At 40.6% G+C, this 20,977-nt stretch overlaps 1 protein-coding gene across 2 annotated transcripts in view; it reads left to right on the top strand.

Moving 5' to 3' along the window:
* The window catches only part of osbpl6 (oxysterol binding protein-like 6), an 82,513-nt gene that overhangs the window by 56,638 nt on the left and 4,898 nt on the right, over window positions 1–20,977 (top strand). For both annotated transcript variants that reach the window (XM_034186156.1, XM_034186155.1), the window contains 9 exons: window positions 1,317–1,485; window positions 1,713–1,843; window positions 5,080–5,187; window positions 5,569–5,700; window positions 13,754–13,841; window positions 16,213–16,466; window positions 16,589–16,726; window positions 19,952–20,015; window positions 20,323–20,401. In XM_034186156.1, the coding sequence (XP_034042047.1) occupies window positions 1,317–1,485; window positions 1,713–1,843; window positions 5,080–5,187; window positions 5,569–5,700; window positions 13,754–13,841; window positions 16,213–16,466; window positions 16,589–16,726; window positions 19,952–20,015; window positions 20,323–20,401 (1,163 nt within the window). The remainder of the gene's footprint in view (window positions 1–1,316; window positions 1,486–1,712; window positions 1,844–5,079; window positions 5,188–5,568; window positions 5,701–13,753; window positions 13,842–16,212; window positions 16,467–16,588; window positions 16,727–19,951; window positions 20,016–20,322; window positions 20,402–20,977) is intronic.

The following is a 20,977-nucleotide window of genomic DNA, read 5'->3' as shown; positions in this document are numbered from 1 at the left end:
GCAGATTTTGCACATTGCAAGTCATGTCAAGCTCCTTCTTACGCAGCAAATAATAAAATCCAAAATGCTCCCAAACATTTCCCTTCAGCAAAGACGGTGCTGGCTGAATTAGCTCTTCGTGCACCATGCTAAGTTACAGCCACTGAACTCTGCAGCTCACGAGTGTTTGAAGCACGCCGGACCCCCCGCCCCCCTCGCGGGGACGCTGGAGTACGGAAGCCGTTGCCTGACAAACAGTACACGCAGCGAGTAAGCAAGAAAATGTTTTTAAAAAAATGCTTTTTAAAGATCGATTTTTGGACATTTTGGATCGATTAAGAATCGCGATTTGGACGTGAATCGATTTTTTCCGACACCCCTAGTAAAAATGCTGTGTGCAGTTAAAGTGTGAGCTTTGATAAAGTCCTCAGTCAGCACACCAGTAAGAGTTAAAGTTCACTGAAGTATAAAATGGCATTGCACTGTTTTTAAATGTATAAGAGAGAAGGTTTAGTTGATAAACATAACAGTGTTCACACTGCACAACCAGAAATATTTTTTTTTCTGTTGCTGTTTTTCTCTATTTTTCTTTTATTTACTGCACTGCAGCTAGCACTTTTTAAAAGTGGCGCGCCATGACTTGAGTAAAGACTTTGTCGTTTGTCATTTTTCTGTACTTTGCTTGAACATTTACTTGTTGCTTGAACACCATGCTGATATTTAAAAAGCTTTGCTTTCAACTGTGTATTATGACAGAATGAAATGTTCCCCAAGAGTTGACTTTACTGATTTATAGACTTGTCGCTTGTGACTAATGGCTGCACTTTCAAAGATGCTTTATCATTTACTCATGAATGGTGTAAAGACTTCAGGTGCAAAAAGCATGTTCATTGTTTGTGTGTGTGTTTGTGTGTGTGTTTGTGTGTGTGTGTGTGTGTGTGTGTGGTGTGTGTGTGTGTGTGTGTGTGTGTGTGTGTGTGTGTGTGTGTGTGTGTGTGTGTGTGTGTGTGTGTGAGAGAGACTTGCTGTTCTGTGAATATTGATGTTTTTTATTAAAACCAAGAGCTTGCATGGATGAAATAAAATAAAAAAGCTGAAAGTTGTCATCAACTGCTTGACTGGGCAGGTGTGTTTTTGTACTCCAAGTCAATGTAAAGAATCCTAGAAATTTCTGTAGAAAAAGCATCATACAGGCCGACTGATATGACGGTGAGAAATACCAGTTCATTCACAGTGAATTAGTTTAATTGAACCCATGTCGCGTTGAACATTAGATTCAAATCTCCAGCAGGTTTTCTGATTGACAGTGCTCACTTGTGGTTCTCTACCCTGTCCAGGTCCCTCTATCTGCCAGCATGTCCGCTGTCCGCCTCCATTCATCCAACCCTAACCTGTGCGCTGAGCTGGGCGACTTTCAGCCTCCTGTCACACGGCTGACAGACAGTACAGACTGTGCTACTGACTGCATTAAACTCCAGGAGGATTTCTGTGCCATTGCTCAGAAAGGTAGGAAGCCATTAAGCATGGTTACGGCCTCAGGACTTATTAGACAGCTAGAACTGGGTGTTGAGATGTTTTATTTACGCTTCTCACTTTGCTGGCAAGTTCCAGCTCTATAAAATGAAGAGGGCTTTTAACAACAGTGCTGTGTTGTAAAGTTGTTTTTTTTTTTTATTCCATATGTAAAACTTCAGTTATTGCACAATGTCTCTTTTTGTTCCATTTCTCTGCAGTCCACTGTCTGCTGAAGTCAGCCTTCAACACAGTGGCCATAGAGAAAGAAAAGCTTAAAGAGATTCTGTCTGACCAGGAGCAGTCAGACCAGTCAGCACAGATCAGCTCTCTCAGGAAGTCTCTGTCACAGGTAATGAGCTGTCTTCAAGCATTACCCATGAAGCCTCTTTCCATGCTCTTACTGTTATTGCTGGTTGGCTAATCTGAGGTGATGTGAAACATACTGGGCCTCTTCATCATCTAAATGTTAGGTAGAAGGGCACTTTAAATGTGGACTATAGTTAAACATGTCCTCATTCACTCGTACTGGGGAAAAAGAATAAGGCACTGCGATGGTGCTCCATTGACCTACTGTAGCTTAAATGGGGATTCTGAAGACTGCTGCACACATACAGGGTGCTATGTTGATGATCTATGCACACTGTCTAAAGCACACCATGCAGGTTCATTTGGGGCATGACCAACACTACTTTACTATTTACACTGCACAGAATCACAAAGTGGGGTGCAGCGTAAAAGAGGTTGTAGTTAGTCACTGAATTAGTCATGTATGTGTTTTGGGGGGGAACATAAATTACACAAATCAGATTATCTGATCTGTCTTCTGTCATTTTCATGCTCTTGAATCTGGGGCATTGCTATTTAGATGGCAGACTCAGTAAGTGGCATAAGTGAGGGGTTTTCTTGAGAGGAAAAATAAGTCTGCGCAGATCTTTTACAGGAGCCTGTTTGTGCTAGGAGGTTACACTGGTGGGCCACAGTGCTGTCGGTAGTTGGGTAATGTGTAACAGTGCATCTTTGTCTCTACTACAACGAATTTCGAGTCTCACTGACTATATGTGCTGGTAGCATCATTGGTGTGTTTTGTGTGTAACATACATTACACCAGTCAGATCATCTGACCAATCATCTGTCGTTCTTGTGTGCATGAATCGGGAGCATATCTGTTTTGATGGCAGACAGTAGGTGGCAGAAGTGAGAGGTTTCTGGCAAGAAAAGGATCTATGCAAAAGTGTCAAAGCACAGAAACAGATAATTTATTGGAGCTTTCGTGGATGTTTGTCAGGCATTTTCCAAGTGCTACCTGCATGTGAACCCAGAGACTAAGAAAACCAGTGTAAAAAAATATGGTACAAAAAGGATGTTTTTCCCCATGGGTTTTTACTTTTATTTTGTTCTTAAAATTTGTATTCAGTTCACTTTCCATTTAATCTGATGGTGAAGATGAGGCGTTTGAGAGCTAATGCACAGACATACAGGGCCAATAAAATGTTGCCACTTTTTTAATTCGTATTTTAGTAATATTGCAAGAACAGCATGAACAAACAAAACAAGACAACAAATCAAAACAACTGCCAGAGAGGAAATAAATAAAATACATGTGCAGCTGACTTACATTTATAATACAGAGTAAAGCAATATTTGTCCATGTATGCTTCCACAATGTCTCAGTCATCCAGATAGTGTGGTAATTTGACAGTGAGCCAAGAAGGGTCCCCACGTCTTCTCATGTCTGTGACGTTTGTCCGGCCAGTCCAAGCGGATGCGTTCCAGTTGTATCACAGATACCATTTCCCTAAGCCAATGCTCAAAACTCGGAGGAGTGGTGGATTTCCACGATAACAATATAAGCTTTTTGGCAACCACCATCCCAAGCTGTAAAGCCAGCTGCAAGTCCGGGGAAAATTTCAGGCTGTTTGTGGAGCATCCAAATATTGCAATATTGTGATCTGGTTGAATGTCCTTAGAGTAACAATCAGAAAACCATCTAAATATTGCAGACCAATAGCTGAGCAGCTGAGGACAGAACCAGAAAAGATGAGCCAACGACCCCTCAGCGGAACTACATTTATCACACTGAGAGAACACTAATGGAAAAATTTTGTTCAACTTAGCCTTTGAGTAATGTAGTCTATGGATGACCTTATATTGTATTAGCTGGTAACAAGCATTTATGGAACAGGAATGAACCCGTGACATGACTACATCCCATAACTCTACCGGTATATCTGAATGCAGATCCCCAGACCAAGCTTCCCGCAAATAAGCTGAGGGCACAGAAGAAGTGAAGCAGTCCACAAATTTAGAAATCAAATGTTTGGAATCCGGAGCCAGACACAGACTGTCGTAAAATAGATGGGAACCTGGAATAGACTTGAAATTCTCGAACCTCTGCTTCACATAGTGCTTTATCTGGAGGTAGCAGAAAAAACGTTCAGGTCAGTTTTTTGCACATAATTGCTTTGACACTTTTTTGTCTATTTTTATTCTATTTTGGATGCTCTTATTGTGTTTTATTGTGTTTTTCGTACTTTTCTTTTTATTTTATCTCTAGCTGGTGCTATTGGAAAGCACTTTGGTTCAGTGAAAACTGTTGTACAGTGCTATAGAAATAAAACTTGATTGATTGATTGAGTGATAAATACAATTTGACTGAACTTTTGAGGAGCCTGTCGAACTGTTTTATAGTCTGTATTAGGGATGGGCAGTACACTGGTGTCATTGTCAGCACTGGTGTGATAATGCATCATGATATAGGTTGGGCAATGCCACCAACACTGCAAGATATTAGTTTTCCCACATAATAGAAGGTCGAACCTCCGGCAGGCCAGAACTATTTTTTTAAACACACAAAAAAAACAATGAAATTATTTGGAAATCACTAATCATTTTGGTGCATCCACAGCTCAGATCATCACTGCAGTGCTGGGAATGTAATGATCTAAGCTCTGTGTTTTTCCTGTCATGTTTTGGAGAATATGACTTAGGCCATTATTTTAGGAAGGTGACGATATGTTAAATACCTTTCTTTTAGACGTAACTGGCTATAAAGCCATTGTCACATGAATACATAATTTAACAGTCATGCAAATATTGTTAAACTGTGATTGTGTTGTGTGAACCTGCTGACTTTTGTGTTGCAGGCTTGTTTAAACCCTAACGATCTTTAATTAAGCAACCATGGATTTGTTAAAAGTAAAACTGTTTCGTTAACTTTTTTATCCAGATTTTAAGTTTGAAGGTGCAGACTTGAAATGAAATTAGTGCAGGTTAAATTCTTGTCAAATAAGATAATTATTAAAGATGACCTTTTGGGCAAAAACAAGTTTTATCTACTTTTTACATTTTTATGTGTTTGATGCTTAATGTAAAACATCTCCAAAGTCCCACAGTTCTGTGAGTGTTTTCACAGACATTCTCTTGTTATAAACATCATTTATGCTTTACACAGCATGTTTGAGACGTGTGAGGATTTTTTTTGCGTGTGTATGTGTGTAACACTACAGCTGTAAACCCTGCTGTCTGCAACTATGAACATTTATTTATGTTGAATGTAGAAAACTAACTTCAGTTTACATTATTCAGGCTCTGTCCCAAAATGCAGACCTTCGAACCAGACTCAACCGCATACACTCTGAGTCTGTCCTGACCGAACAGGTTGTCAGTGTGAACATTATCTCGACGCCTGATGAGGTAGGTCATGGGCTCACTCACTCGTTGGTGGTGCTGATTTCTTATATGTCTGTATTTGATGAAACATGATTTTCAAGTCTCACCAGGTGCTTGTAATCCTTTCTTCTTGCATTCATTAGTTGCATCACTGATTCCTGCTTATGTAAACTGATGTTTTTTGCAGTATACTCTCAGTTTACAGGTCTACTGTTTTAAGCAAAACTTGACATCAAGGTTAATGGAAAAATTAGTAACTGGTGGGAGTTTGCCTTTCAGCAAGGATGCACTTAACGTTGCCTTGTTGTTGTGTTTGCATGTGTTCTGTGCCATTTTTATTCTTAAACCTGTCTTTGCAGAAAGGAACAATAGATGTCCAATGTGTTTGCATGTATTTGCCTGCAGGCTGGTGAACAGATGGGGATCCCTCTGACTCAGCAGGCTTCTAATGAAAGCCGACTCTCAATGTCGGAGTCTGTGTCCGAGTTCTTTGATGCCCAGGAAGTGCTTTTGTCAGCCAGCTCCTCAGAGAATGAGGTATTAAGAAGTTATTCAACCCTTTTTGATACATCAAGAAGTTTGTCATTAAGCTACATCTAAAAAAACTAAACAAAAACACAGCAACGCAACAACAAATTCCACAGTGTCCTATAATCCAACATAATCTAAGCTCAGTAACAAGTTAATTTTCCATCTGTATGTTTTATCCATCCATGAATTTCCTTTCACTTATTGCATTAAAGTTAGAAGTGGGATAAACCCTGGACAGCTCACCAATTAATCACAGATATGATACATTTAGACCAACATTCACTCTCAAATTCACACCACCGGACAATTAAGAGTCTTCAGTTAGGTTTAGAAAACTGTCTGTGGCCTGTGGAAGTTGGAGTACCCTGGGAGAACATGGAAACAGCATGTAGAAAAGCGTCGTTTTGATTACAAACCAGAATTTTGTTGCAAGAAGCATGTATGTGCTCACCATGTTTAGATTATTATAAAACTGTAATATTTGGGCAAGTCCACTTACATTTTGTGTAGACTGTGAGACACTAAGGATCATAGTGGGGCTTACAATAAGCCACAAGGATTTTATAAATGGCCTTATATTTTATTTCATGGGGCTGATTTGAACAAGTCATCTTTATTTATTTAGTAATATTTAATTTGTCTATATAGCAATTCTCAAGTCCAGTTCTGATGAGATATTTTTTAAATTCCCCCCTTTGTCTCTAAATAATAATTATAATCATCATCATCATGTAATACTGTTTTTTTTTTTTTGTTTTTTTTTTTGAAATTTTAGTAATATTGCAAGAACAGCATGAACAAACAAAACAAGACAACAAATCAAAACAACTGCCAGAGAGGAAATAAATAAAATACAACATGTGCAGCTGACTTACATTTATAATACAGAGTAAAGCAATATTTGTCCATGTATGCTTCCACAATGTCTCAGTCATCCAGATAGTGTGGTAATTTGACAGTGAGCCAAGAAGGGTCCCCACGTCTTCTCATGTCTGTGACGTTTGTCCGGCCAGTCCAAGCGGATGCGTTCCAGTTGTATCACAGATACCATTTCCCTAAGCCAATGCTCAAAACTCGGAGGAGTGGTGGATTTCCACGATAACAATATAAGCTTTTTGGCAACCACCATCCCAAGCTGTAAAGCCAGCTGCAAATCCGGGGAAAATTTCAGGCTGTTTGTGGAGCATCCAAATATTGCAATATTGTGATCTGGTTGAATGTCCTTAGAGTAACAATCAGAAAACCATCTAAATATTGCAGACCAATAGTTGAGCAGCTGAGGACAGAACCAGAAAAGATGAGCCAACGACCCCTCAGCGGAACTACATTTATCACACTGAGAGAACACTAATGGAAAAATTTTGTTCAACTTAGCCTTTGAGTAATGTAGTCTATGGATGACCTTATATTGTATTAGCTGGTAACAAGCATTTATGGAACAGGAATGAACCCGTGACATGACTACATCCCATAACTCTACCGGTATATCTGAATGCAGATCCCCAGACCAAGCTTCCCGCAAATAAGCTGAGGGCACAGAAGAAGTGAAGCAGTCCACAAATTTAGAAATCAAATGTTTGGAATCCGGAGCCAGACACAGACTGTCGTAAAATAGATGGGAACCTGGAATAGACTTGAAATTCTCGAACCTCTGCTTCACATAGTGCTTTATCTGGAGGTAGCAGAAAAAACGTGAATTGGGAAGGTCATATTTATTACTCAGTTGGGCAAATGAGGCAAAGTAACCATCAATATACAAATTGGCTATAGTCGTGATACCTTTCTTTTTCCAGGCGGCAAATGTGCCATCTAACTTCCCGGGCATGAAAAAGGGGTTCTGACAGATTGGAGCATATATAGAGTCTTTAGGAAGCCGATTGGCCATCTTAATCTGTTTCAGTATACGCAACGAGTTCTTTAAGACAAAAGTGTTCTTAGTCAATTTATCCAACTTGTGGTCAGAGAACAACCATGAACAGAGTGACGTTACCATCAAAGGGAGTTTCAAGCTGTAACCAGGAGGGGGTGCCATCCTGCACCTCCTCACCGGTGGTACTGTGTTTCCAAAAAGTGAGAGCTCTGGAGTTAGCTGCCCAGTAATAGTGCTTAAAAATTGGAAGGCCGAGGCCACCTTCTTTCGTTGATTTATGCACATGGGCTTTAGATATCCTGTGAGCTTTATATCCCCACACAAAGGGCAATATTAGTGAATCTAATTTGTTGAAGAATGAGGCACTTAGGTAAATGGGCAAATTCTGAAGCAGATATAAGAATCTGGGTAGGCTAACCATTTTAATCGCATTGACCCTCCCGATCATGGTTAAGGGTAGTATCCTCCATGCCTCAATATTGGCTTTGAGTCTCTCAACTAGCTCTGCATAGTTAGCTTTAAAAAGATGTTTAGGATTCCTTGTCAATTTCAGTCCTAGATAGGTAAAATGATTGCTTGCTACTCTAAAAGGCAAGGTGTCCAGAAATTCTTGAGGCAGGCTATCAACTAGAGGCATAAACTCACTCTTTCCCCAGTTTATTGTATAACCCGAAATGTTGCCAAATGAATTAACATACTCCAAGAGAGCAGGAATGGAAGTCCTGGGGTCTGTCACACAGATCAATAGATCATCAGCATACAAAGTCACACATGTTGTTGTGTGGGCCACCAGAAGAGGAGGTACTGCTGGCCCACCACCAGAGGGCGCCCTGCCTGGAGTGCGGGCTCCAGGCACCAGAGGGCGCAGCCGCCTCACAGGAGCAGCTAGGGTGACAGCTGTCGCATCACCTGCAACAGCTGTTACCAATCAGCAGGGGTACATCAGCAGGACGACGTCTCCACCTCTTTGCCGAGATATCGTTCTACCTGGAAGGTAATATTCTCAGCTGACTGCTTGACAGTAACCTTTTGTGATTTTTGTGAGTGATAACAGACCTTTTTTCCAACGAGAGGTGGAGGTAGCTTTCCTGCCGTGCGGATTACTGGGTGCAAACGCGCCCACCTTTAATTGTGTTTTTGTTCCTCGCCAGCAGTACCAGGTCCGACACGCGGAGGCAGTGGCCACCTGGGAGTTCGGGACTTGGCGGCTCCAGTATTCCCGGGGTCTGGTGGCGGAGGAAATCGTGTGGTTCCGGTTCTGCTTTGGACAGGTGTCTCCTATCTTCAAGCCTGCCCACACGACACCTTTGTGAATTGATTCTGATCTATTGTTGTAATCTGTTGTATTTGTTGTGCACATTCACAACAGTAAAGTGTTGTTATTTGACCTGCTCCATTGTCCGTTCCTTTGCGCCCCCTGTTGTGGGTCCGTGTACCGACACTTTCCCAACACATGTCTCCGCTTTGCCTAATGTGATGCCCCTAATAACTGGATGAGCCCGAATTCCTATTGCAAGAGGTTCCAGTGCAATGTCAAACAACAGGGGTGAGAGTGGATCCCCCTGACGCACACCTCTCTGTAAAGTGAATGGTTTGGATTTGTTCCCGTTTGTGAGGATGGAAGACTTGGGGTTTGAATATAAAATCCGGACCCATTCAATAAAGATGTTGTTGAAACCAAATTTTTTTAAGTGTCGAGAAAAGGTATGGCCACTCTGTTGTGTCAAAGGCTTTGTGAGCATCCAGAGACAATACAGGTGCACCATCACCATATTTATGATCTGTGTATAAAATGTTGAGGATTTTGCGGACATTACAAAAAGAATGTCTACCCTGAATAAACCCCGTTTGATTTGATCGGGATGTATGATGCTAGCTATACTCTTGCCCAACCTTGTAGCCAAGACTTTTGTTATTATTTTGAGGTTGTAATTTAATAAAGCAATGGGCCTATAGTTACTCGGATCTGTGCCATCCTTGTCTTTTTTCAGAAGGACACAAACGTTGGCATTGCGTAGAGAAGATGGAAGTTCTTTACTCTTAAAAGTATGGCAGATCATTCTCAACAGTATAGGTGTTAGCAAATCTCTAAAGGCCTTATAAAATTCAGGACCATAGCCATCAGGGCCGGGGGCCTTTCCGGTCGGAAATGCTTTAATGGCCTCTTGTATTTCCAGTGCAGTAAAATCTGAATCCAAGTATCATTTAGCAGATGGATCTAATTGTGGGAATGACAGTGATTTGAAAAAATTGTCGAAATCAACTTGAGTGGCAGATACTTTGGAGGAGTAGATGTCAGAGTAAAACCCTCTAAAACACTCATTTACATCCTGTAAATCAGTCAGCATTTGCCCTGTTTTATCCTTAATTTTATAGATGGCTCTCTTTGTTTGCTCTCCCTTTAATTGCCGTGCCAGTAGCTTATGAGGTTTTTTGTGAAGTTCAAAATGTTTCGGTTTTAATTTTATTAAGATTTTGCCAACTTGTTCTGCCAGTATAGAATTGTATTCATATTGTAGCTTGAGAATGTTATTCTAATCAGACTGAAGCTGAGTGCTTTTATAGACCTGGTCAGCAGTTTGTAATTCCCCCTCAATTTCCTCTAATTGACCTCGTCTACGTTTGTTTTGCCTAGCCTCATAGGAAATAATTTGCCCCCTGATATACACTTTAAGGGTTTCCCACAGTATTGAATCATTAACCTCGCCATTGTCATTGGTCTCAAGAAATACAGAAATTTGCTCACTGATGTATTTCCCAAAACCTGGGTCAGAAAGTAGCATAGGGGTAAAGCGCCAACTGTAGGTTTGCTTGGGAAGAAGGAGTTTGAGAGTAACACTAACAGGACTATGGTCCGATATTAATATGTTGTGATACTTACTGCCAACTATGTTGGAGATGTGTTTCTTGAAGAAACATGATGTCAGCTTTTAATGACTTCAGATGTGCAAAAACTTTACCACGTTTAACAGGGTGACCAAGACCACGAACGTTCCAAGAGACCAGAGACAAAGTATCAACAATATTGCTCATTATTAACCAAAAAACAGACCGAAATATCAAACAAAGTACAGTTGCAACGAAACAAAAAACACATTCTAGTGTTTGTCTGGCAGTGAGGAAGACACATCAACAACAAAAAAAAATAAACTCACACAGAACCTGTGCATAAACACCTCCACCCATTGCTTCCCCAAACGAAGCTGGGCTACCCACATTGCCAGTTGGGGCCACAGGCCAAAAAAGAGAGAAAAAAGAAGAAAAATAGGCTGGCTACTGTCCTACGTAGCCCTTCAGAAACATTTAAAATAAAACAAAATGCCAGCCATTAGAATTCAGATTGGTCATTTGCATCGCGGCCACCATCTATCTGACAGAGGTCTTTGTCTATGAAATTCTTAGCGTCAGCAGGGCTACTGAACACTTTTACCTGCCCGCGATGATGAACGTGAAGTTGCGCTGGGAAGCGCAGAGAGTGCTGGATGTTTTTCTCCTGCAATACTCTCAACACTTCCTTAAAGCTCCGTCGTTGTTTCATAACTTACATCGTGTTGTCAGGAAAAATGTAGATCTGTTTCCCACCGTAATCCAACATGCGCTGTCTCACAAGCCGCATAATCTTCTCCTTATCTTGAGCAAAGTGCACTCGTGCGATGATGGTACGCGGCTTCGAGCCCTCCACTGGTTTGGGTTGAAGTACGCGGTGCGCCCTGTCGATGACTACAGGCTTGTCAAAGTTTTCCGCCCCAAGTAACTTAGGAATCAGATGGGAGACAAAGTCGGAAGGCCTTCCCTTCTCCTCATCCTCTGGGATGCCCACTATTTTAATGTTGTTGCGTCGTGATCTGCCCTCTAAATCCACAAGCTTGGAGCGAAGCACTCTGTTTTCTTCTAGCCATCAGCGATGTCTCCAAACACTTAATTCGCTGCTCGTGGTCCGTGGCCTGATTTTCCACATCCGTCACCCTCTCAATCAGCACTTGTTGGTCGGTCATGAGACTTTGAAACTTCTCCTCGAACTTGTCAAATCTTTCGTTGAAAGAGTTGGTGATGGATTTAGAGATTTTCTGCCAAACAAGTGGTATCTCGTCCTCGTCATTGCTAACCATCTCACATGGGCTTGTGGTAGCAGCATGGCTAGCTTTAGCCATAGCTCCGCTTGCGTGGTGACCCTTTCCATTACGTTTACCGGCCATTGACATGATTCAGTTGATATTAAATACTGTCAGACGACTTGTGCTGTATTCAAGTGATAGATGGAAGCTCTAATGTTGACAAAAAATACGTTTTAAGTATAAAAGTGGTTCATGCCCCGAGGAGCTCCAAAAAACACGTCTAATCGGCAGCCATCTTACTAGCCCCCCCATGCTGGTTTCATGAATTTCAACTACTTTTACAAACTGTTCCTACCTTACATTTTTTAAATGAAACAAAACAGGTAGCGACATACAACAGATAAATGTTTGACATCAAATTTGTTTTCTGTCATCAACTGATTTCCGGAAAACAGATCTTTTGTATGACTCAATTTCCTGTTTTATCTTCAGTTCTGCAGGAAACGTAAAAGTGAGGATTAGTTACTTAAGCAGCAAAAAATGAAACAGATCCCACCATTCCACAGATGTGCAGTTTATACTGGCAGCTTAGTTATATTGTGAGATAAAGGTTGTGTTTTCCAGTGCAGAGCGAAGTAACACCAGGAATAAAATAGATTAAATAACAAACATAAATGTAACCCAGACAGCAGCAATGACTCACATTTGCTTGGTTCTCTGTGTGTGAAACTGATAACACTTAAAGATGGGTGCTGAGTTAGTTTCAGTTCTGCTAGTTAAAGCAGATGTGGTTTACTTCTGTCAGTGCAGAGCCACAAGTGATTATTCTTTTTCTGCATCAGAAACATAGACAGAAATTCAGGTTTATTTCCACAGCTTAGACTCACAACAAGCAACAGTGGTCACCAGGACCACAAGATTAATTCAGTTTAGTTCAGTTCGGTGTATTCATACAGTGCCAAAATCGCAACAAAAGTCACCCCAATGCCTGATATACATGGGTATGGTTTGAACCTAGCACACCCCATGAGCAAGTGGTGTTTTTGATTATACTAAGATACTAATTGTCAGTATGTGGAGGGATAGAAATGTTATAGCTCAACAACCTAATATGTTCACAATATCAGATGGCTAATCAGTAATGCATCAATGCCAAATTAGGACATTTCACAGTTTTAACCACGACCCTGATACAGTTTCCCCCACCTACCTCACAAAATACCTGATATCCTACAGGCAAGTTGTGGGGTTCAAAAGCTCCAATATAGCAACAATGCTTCATAAATTGCATGCATACAAAAAGCCCACTTCACATGTACCTGCCTGAACAAGCTCAGACATGTACAGCTGTGTTAAACATTCTGATTAAACTCACACATAAAATATAAAACTACACATTATAATGTTAAAGGTGCCAACATGTGCCAAAATAAAATCACTAGTCCTCATCTCTACCTATCAGAATGCAAAATTTCAGAGCTGAACATGCAGCAATTTTTAAGGAGTTATTGATGGAGGTTTTCTGGACCCACTCGCTCACCGACAGACTCCTTTGTGCTTATGCATGCCTGGCTGCTTTTCACAGAGGAATTTTCCTCGAGGAATAATCCCTCAGTTGTGTCTTCAATTCACAAATCTCATGCTGTCTGTTTTCACTCACTACAGCTTGGTCCATCAGTCAAAAGAGTGACTGCTGCCTTATGTAGAGCCACAGGTACAAGGCTACAGATCCAAAAACAAACGGTCTCTGAGGAGCCATTATCCCCTGTAGCTTCCCAGACACACATTGAGTTATGTTGAGTGATTATTCACCAAGGACATTCATCACGCACTCTCCTCCATCTTCAGGCCCATTCAGACCTGTTTACCATTTTCCAAACTTGTACCAGCAGCAGGTGACAGTATTCTCCAATCTGGCACCTTTGCTGTGAGAACTGTTTGGGCTAAAGATTATGAAAATGCTGCAGTGTCTTATCTTTTGATTACTGCGGTAGGACAGATAGCCTGCTGCAGTTTGTTAGCCACTGGCAAACTGCAGTTAGAGCACATGTGGCTGAAGCTCCCTGCTGTATTGGAGTTGTTGTTGTGCTCGACTAAACTGGGTCACAGTGTTTTTTGCCTCTTCCCCTCACAGGGCTCGGATGATGAGTCATATGTCAGCGATGTGAGCGATAACATTTCGGAGGACAACGCCAGTGTGACTGATAACGTGTCCCGACAAAGTAGGTCCACTTCTGCGCCAGTGCTGACCCACAGCAAGCATCTGCAGTTGTCTTTTAGAAACGTGGACAGACTTACTGCAGGAGGGGGCTCTAGTCATTGTCTCAAACTTGTTTCCTCTGTCACATGTTTATGCCGTGCTGATGAGCTCATTTGTCAGTAAGGTAGACAGACACACTTGACTTTGCAGGCCTGCCATTCTGTGCCAAGGGCTTCTGCTTTATGAAGCGACGCTATCTGAGTAACAAGGGGATGGGATTGCCCTCCTTGAAGCTTGGGGGCATTCCAAGGCTCTTAACATTTTGCACACTTCCTTCTTTTTGCACCTGAAGTGCTTCCTCTTCAAGATACACATAAATTACACTGATCTACAGCCCAAATGCTTCCTAAATAAATCAAGTCAAACTGTGTGAATTCTGGGTGACTGAGAACCAAAATGTTCCTAAAGTTGTTGATTGTCTCTCGATTTCAAGATATGTTACTGGGTCAGTCTACGCGACCCTTGACTTCAAAATGGCAGAGAATATGGGAGTTATAATCAGAAGTACTCCAGTAAGCTTGTGTCACAGTTGTGCAAAGTGTTATACCATCATACCATTTGACACAGATGCAGTTCAGTATATGTAGATTTAAATTCTGAACAGACCCAAGATGACTCTGTGTTAGTTCAGCTGTATGACATCATAATTCAAGGTGGACACCAGCAGAATTTACTCCATCAGAACTTACTCCTCTAAAACACTTCTTATTTGCTTTAAGTTGAAACATCTAAGCACATAGTTTTATCCTTAATCAGTGTCTCTACACCAGTATTTCCCAATCCTTGTCCTCATTACCCAAAGTACTGTGTATTGTCCCCACTCTAACTGCACATAATAAGTCAAATCCTTTGTGCCCCATTGCCGCCTGATTGAGATGATTTGGTCTGAGTAGATCTGAGGCAACTGGACCAGGATTGGGAAACCCTGCTCTACACAGTGTACATGGTATAAAATTGAAAAGCTTAAAATCTTGGAAATAGTAGCCAATTAGCAGTTTTAATTGTGTCATTTAAATTTAGCACACCAAAATCCATAATAAATAGCACGTTTCTAAGAAGATAACACCTAGCAAACATTGTAGACCAGTGTTATTCAAGAAAACAGAGCTGAATCAGTTGTTGCTACCAGATACACTCACCATCCACTTTATTAGGTACACCTTACTAGTACTGGGTTGGACCCCGTTTTACCTTCAGAACTGCCTTAATTCTTCGTGGCATAGATTCAACAAGGTGTTGCAAATGTTCCTCATAGATGTTGGTCCATATTGACATGATGGCATCATGTAGTCATCCATTCAACCAGTCTGCCTGTTCTCCTCTGACCTCTGACATCAACAAGGCATTTTTGTCCACACAACTGCTGCTCACTGGATATCTTCTCTGTTTCAGACCATTCTCTGTAAACCCTACAGATGGTTGTATTTGAAAATCCGAGTAGATCAGCAGTTTCTGAAATACTCAGACCAGCCTGTGTGGCACCAACAACCATACCACGTTCAAAGTCACTTAAATCTCCTTTGTTCCCCATTCTGATGCTTTGTTTGGACTTCAGAAGGTTATCTTCACCATGTCCAGTTGCCTAAATGTATTGAGTTGCTGCCATGTGATTGGCTGATTAGCTATTTGTGCTAAGCAATTGAACAGGTGTACCTGATAAAGAGGCTGGTGAGTGTATTTTTGAATTGCATTAAATACAGGAATCAAGCAACCACTGCCATTTGAAAAATGGTTGACACTTGTAGTGCAGTGGACTAGATTTATTTATATCACGCTTTCATGCTCAAAGTGTTTTACATTGAAGCTTCATATTCACACACAGATGTCAGGGTGCTGTACCAAAACCAACTCCGGGATTAAGGACCTTCCCTAAGGAAGATTTGAACTGAGGATCCTCTGGTTATAAACCCACCACTTTATCCTCTTGACCTTGACATAATGATCATATGTTTAAATAAATACTTGCAAAACATGAATTTAGGATGAGAAATGAGGGGGTGAAAACTCCAGATGCTACAGCACATTCATGTGGCATCTTCTAATTATGATTAGGGGAGGTGATGGTCTAGTGGTTAAGCGTTGGGCTTGAGACCTCGGTTCAATCTCCAGCCTCATCGTAAAATCACTTAGAGCCCTTGGGCAAGGTCCTTAACCCCCTAGTTGCTCCCGGTGTGTGTAGTGAGCGCCTTGCATGGCATCGGGGTGAATGTGAGGCATTGATGTGTAAAGCGCTTTGAGTGTCTGATGCAGATGGAAAAGCGCTATATAAATGCAGTCCATTTACCATTATGTTGTGCCGTGCACAGACAGCTGATGTTCTGTTTCCGTCCCAGTGGCCAATGGAGACTTTACTGGCAGTGCATTCCGTAATGGGCGGCGCACCTTCCTGCCAGCACCGTGTCCTGACACCAGCCACATCAACCTGTGGAATATCTTGAAAAGCAACATTGGCAAGGACCTGTCCAAAGTGTCCATGCCTGTGGAGCTCAACGAGCCCCTTAACACACTGCAGCGTATGTGTGAAGAGCTGGAGTACAGTGAGGTGCTGGACAAGGCTGCTGACACTGAGGATCCTTTTGAGCGCATGGTAAACTGCTCTACAGAAAAACTCTTGTTAGAGTGCAACCATCCTCGGTCTTCATCGAAATGAACAGTACACGAGTTGTTGTCATTCTGTTGGTCCTCTAATGTTGGCCTTGGCATTTTCAGGTTCTTGTTGCTGCGTTTGCTGTCTCGGGCTACTCGTCCACTTACTACAGAGCAGGAAGTAAGCCATTCAACCCGTTACTTGGAGAAACGTATGAATGTATCCGGGAAGACAAAGGTTTTCGTTTTTTCTCTGAACAGGTGGGTGTGTACACAGATTGCACCATATTTTATGGTGCCAAGTGCAGTTGTAACACCAATGCTTGTTTTGTTTATTATTTGAAATCAACAAGAAATAATTGTCATATTTCTGCGTCATAATTGAAGAGTTGAACAGTAAAACATTTTGGGCCCTACCTGACACAAACAAGCGTCATTGCTAGTTTCCACCTGACAGTTGACATTTTCATGCCCAGTGAACCATTTTTCTTCAGTACCGAAAGCACTTGCACACAGCTGTACGCCCATGGGTGTGTTTGCCTAAAAATAAGGTGTAGTCAAACACAAACAAGAATTTATTTGTGCTTTTCCACCACTTTTTTTTTTTTACCAAAGCAGGGCTACAGTCTGGTGCAGTGATTTGTGGCATTTAAGGGTGTGGGTTTAAAAAACACCTGCTCTCTGCACACTGCAAATTGTGAACTTCAGATTTCAAATGAGAACTTCAGTTGTCAGTCCAGTTCTTCTTATTCAGTACATTGAAAACTTTTTTCATGCTTTCTTTGAACCTCTCGCTGTTTCTTACATTTGCACATAAAGTTGATGAAACCAATTCTGACGCTTATGTGCATTGATTTACTGTTGGTGCACACGATACACAGCTTGCACATCTGATCTCAATGGCAGTCCTGACTGTAGCATCGGGGATTAAAATGTGTTTATAAAGACTGATATCTTGAGTGAGAAAAATAGCTATTTATGCGTCCTCTAATGGACAGAAATTGGTTGTATTATGTATTTAATTGTTTTAATGAAGACATTTATTCTGTGTGGCTGCTCGGAGGTTCAGACATTTCAGACATTTATCTGCCAATTTAGCACATTTGAGCCAGATTTAAAAGAACAGCAGATTTTGTGCACACATGGCATTTTTGTTCCACTTTCTTTCCCACATGGGTGAAAACTTCTTATCCAGATACCAGTCAAAAAAGTACAGTTTTCATGTTAACATATGCTAAAATGGCAACGCTTTTTCCAGCCAACGCTTGAATGGGACATTTAGTAGATTACATACCTCTTGTCATGGCCCAACGTGCCCTCAGTGGATAAGAAAATACTAGAAAATGCTACACTTTCCGATATCAGTTACTGTTGTTGTTATTATTATATACTGATGTTCAGGTTTTTTTATCACAGAGAATTTGCCGTAACCAATATATCATACAAACAAACAAACAGCTTGCATGGCAGAATGGGCAGTATCATTTTTTGAGATTTTACAATCTACAATCAGTTGTCATTTTATAACCTGTGTCTTCCAAGTCAGAAGGGCACCAGGTTTGTTTGATGAAAGAACAACTTTGAGATTTTTTTGTGTCAGTGGAGCACACCAAGTCCACCATTAGTAATATTACTTTTTTGTTTGTTTTTTGCTTACATTTAGCACAAACGGTCGCTGTGGCTCATCATAATGTGTACATTTACCACTCAGCCCATCATTTTGAAGAGCTGATCTCTTGTTTAAATAGCTTTTTTAAAAACAAAAGGCAGATACTGTGTTTTCTGGAGTACAAATCCCATTTAAGGCATTGCTCCCAGTTGATGCAACAAGAAGCAATGCAAATTTAAATTGGCACATTATTTATTCATAACGCAAACAGCCTTAGCCAGCAGAAGTTAACAAGCTAATTAATGTTACTGTATTGGGCACAAACCGCGACTGAACGATTTATTTCAGTCACTGAACCAGCCATCAGCTGTGAGGTAAATGTGAAGCAAAACAGTTAAACATTTGAAAACTCTTTTGTAAAACATTTAGAAAAGACTTACTTAGCTTAGCTGACTTGCTGTTGCTGTTGCTGTTGCTGTTCTTCTTGCCTCACACAATCCAAAAAGTGTTGTTCTGTGCAATCTAAAATTTATATTCCCTGTTTTTATTCCAGAGCATGGTCTTTCGGGTGGAGAACATTATTTCTTAAATTTATTTGTTCTCTAAGACAAAGAACTTTTTCTCATTCAGTGTGAATCGCAATACCTCATTCAGTATAGATGAGCATCTTGTCATAAATGGAGACGGTGCCTTCCTGTGGCCATAGATGATAATGCAGTGTTTTTCATATAAAGTACACATGATTTCAGAATACTAATTGCAGGACCCCCCAAACTAGTAAAAAATAATTTGGATCAGTGTTCTTTGTCAAGTTAGAATTTCAACTCAGATGTGCTGCATGCACAGTTAGCTGTTGGAGAAATTAGAAAATTTATATGTTATTTTTAAAGTATAGTGACTAAGAGTGTAACGATATATGTATTTGTATTGAACCGTTTTGGTACGGGGCGTTCAGTTCAGTACAGGGCTATGCACGGGTGAGTTCGCATTGTGTGTGTTTACATTCAGTGTTGCCAACTTGGCGACTTTCTCACTAAATGTGGCGACTTTCCAAACCCTCTTGACAACTTATTTTCTCAAAAATGACTAGTGTCAAATCTAGCTACTTTTCCTGGCATTACTGGAGACGTTTCTGATGTTTGGCAGCTGAAAGTGAAAGTCTCTGTTGTCACTGAGCGGCAGCAGGTCTTCCCCTCCTCCGCTGCCTGCAGCAGCTTGTAAAGCACTGAGCGGAGGGATATCTACAAAGAAGAATCAAGTTTATTTGTGGTTCTAAATATTTTTAAGGTGGTTTTACTCACTTTTTTGCCTCTTCCACAATGTTTTTGTTTTCACTTTATTTAAAAAGATATATTAACAAACATTAAATGTACAGTTAATAGAAAGAGACATAAAAATAAAATAAATTGTACAAAACTAATGGGATTCTTTAACATTAATTGACTTTAAAAAATTAATTATAGTGTGACAGTTTTGGACAAGGGTTTCATGCTGGAACCGTTGTGCTGCGCTTTACTTGTGGAAAGGTTTTATTAAAAGCTGTTTGCCAAGAATTTATTTTGTTTATAATATTTCATACATTTGTTGTTTATTTGAGAACATTTTATTTAACTTATTACTAGGCTGCATGTTGCAATTATTTTATTTTCCTGTTTGTATAATGTTACAATAAATTGTTGGTTTAAACAACAAGCAAATTTAGGTTTTGCATTTTGTTCCCATACTGTACCGAAAATGAACCGAATCGTAACCTCAAAACCGAGGTACGTACCAAACCGTAATTTTTGTGTATCGATAACCCCTAATAGTGACAGTGAAATATGTATGCATGATGGTTGAGCAACAACAGATGTCTGTTATTTGATCTTCTCTCAAAGGTGAGCCACCACCCTCCTGTCTCCGCATGCCACTGTGAGTCCAAGAACTTCACCTTCTGGCAAGGTGGGTAGCAGGCGTTTCCTCACAGATATATGCGCTGGCAGGCTGTAGAGCAGTGGTTCTCCAACCGGTCCCCAAGGACCACCTAACCTACACATTTTCCATCTCTCCCTGCTCTGCCACAAGCTGATTAGCTGATTCAGGTATCTGTTAGTACTCCGGTTTGGGGCATCTGTGCTTCCATGGTGGTACACAATGCTGGCACCTGTAATATCGGTTTACAAATGTAATTTCTTTATATTATTTTTATTTTGTGGTGGTGGATTTTTTTTTTTTTTAATGACAAGTTCATGGCTGTTTTATATTTCAGATGTGAGGTGGAAAAATAAATTCTGGGGGAAATCGATGGAGATTTTACCAATGGGGACTGTGAATCTCACTATTCCCAGGTACATTTCATCTGGCAGATTTGTATTTGTATTATGTCATGTAAACTCAGGCCACAGTTTTTGTGTTCTGTTGAAGACTAGACTAGACAGAACAGATGCCTTTTATGTGTGAAGTCTGAACACAATTTCTGAGTGCAGTGTGCCTCATTAAGCAGTATTATTATTATTCCTATTCTGACTCAGTAATTGTCCCCTTGTTATAGCAGCAGGAGGTAGATGATGATGCGAGTAAAATGGACTGCATTTATGTAGCGCTTTTCCATCTGCATCAGAAGCTCAAAGCGCAAAGAGGCGGTAATTCATCAGTGGTAACAAGACCAACAATAATTTACTTTATTGAAAGATGCAATGGAGTTTCAGTGTTGTGGAAAAGGTCATATCAAACCAAGAAGATCTGAATCTGATGACTACGTAAAAAGTTTCGTGAAGCAACACCTTAATTCCTCTTTGTAAGATCGCACAAGATATTCATATTTACCCAATTAGAAATAGTGGCATTTAAATGCTCCTTCACTCTTTTCTCCATCATTTCTCATCATTAAAGATAACACAACAGCTGTTTTTTTCTTGTTGCTA

The sequence above is a fragment of the Thalassophryne amazonica genome, chromosome 14, assembly GCF_902500255.1.
Source record: "Thalassophryne amazonica chromosome 14, fThaAma1.1, whole genome shotgun sequence".
NCBI classification, from domain to species: Eukaryota; Metazoa; Chordata; class Actinopteri; order Batrachoidiformes; family Batrachoididae; genus Thalassophryne; species Thalassophryne amazonica.
The sequence above is the reverse complement of the archived record's forward strand: the minus strand, read 5'-3'. Positions and strand labels throughout refer to the sequence as shown.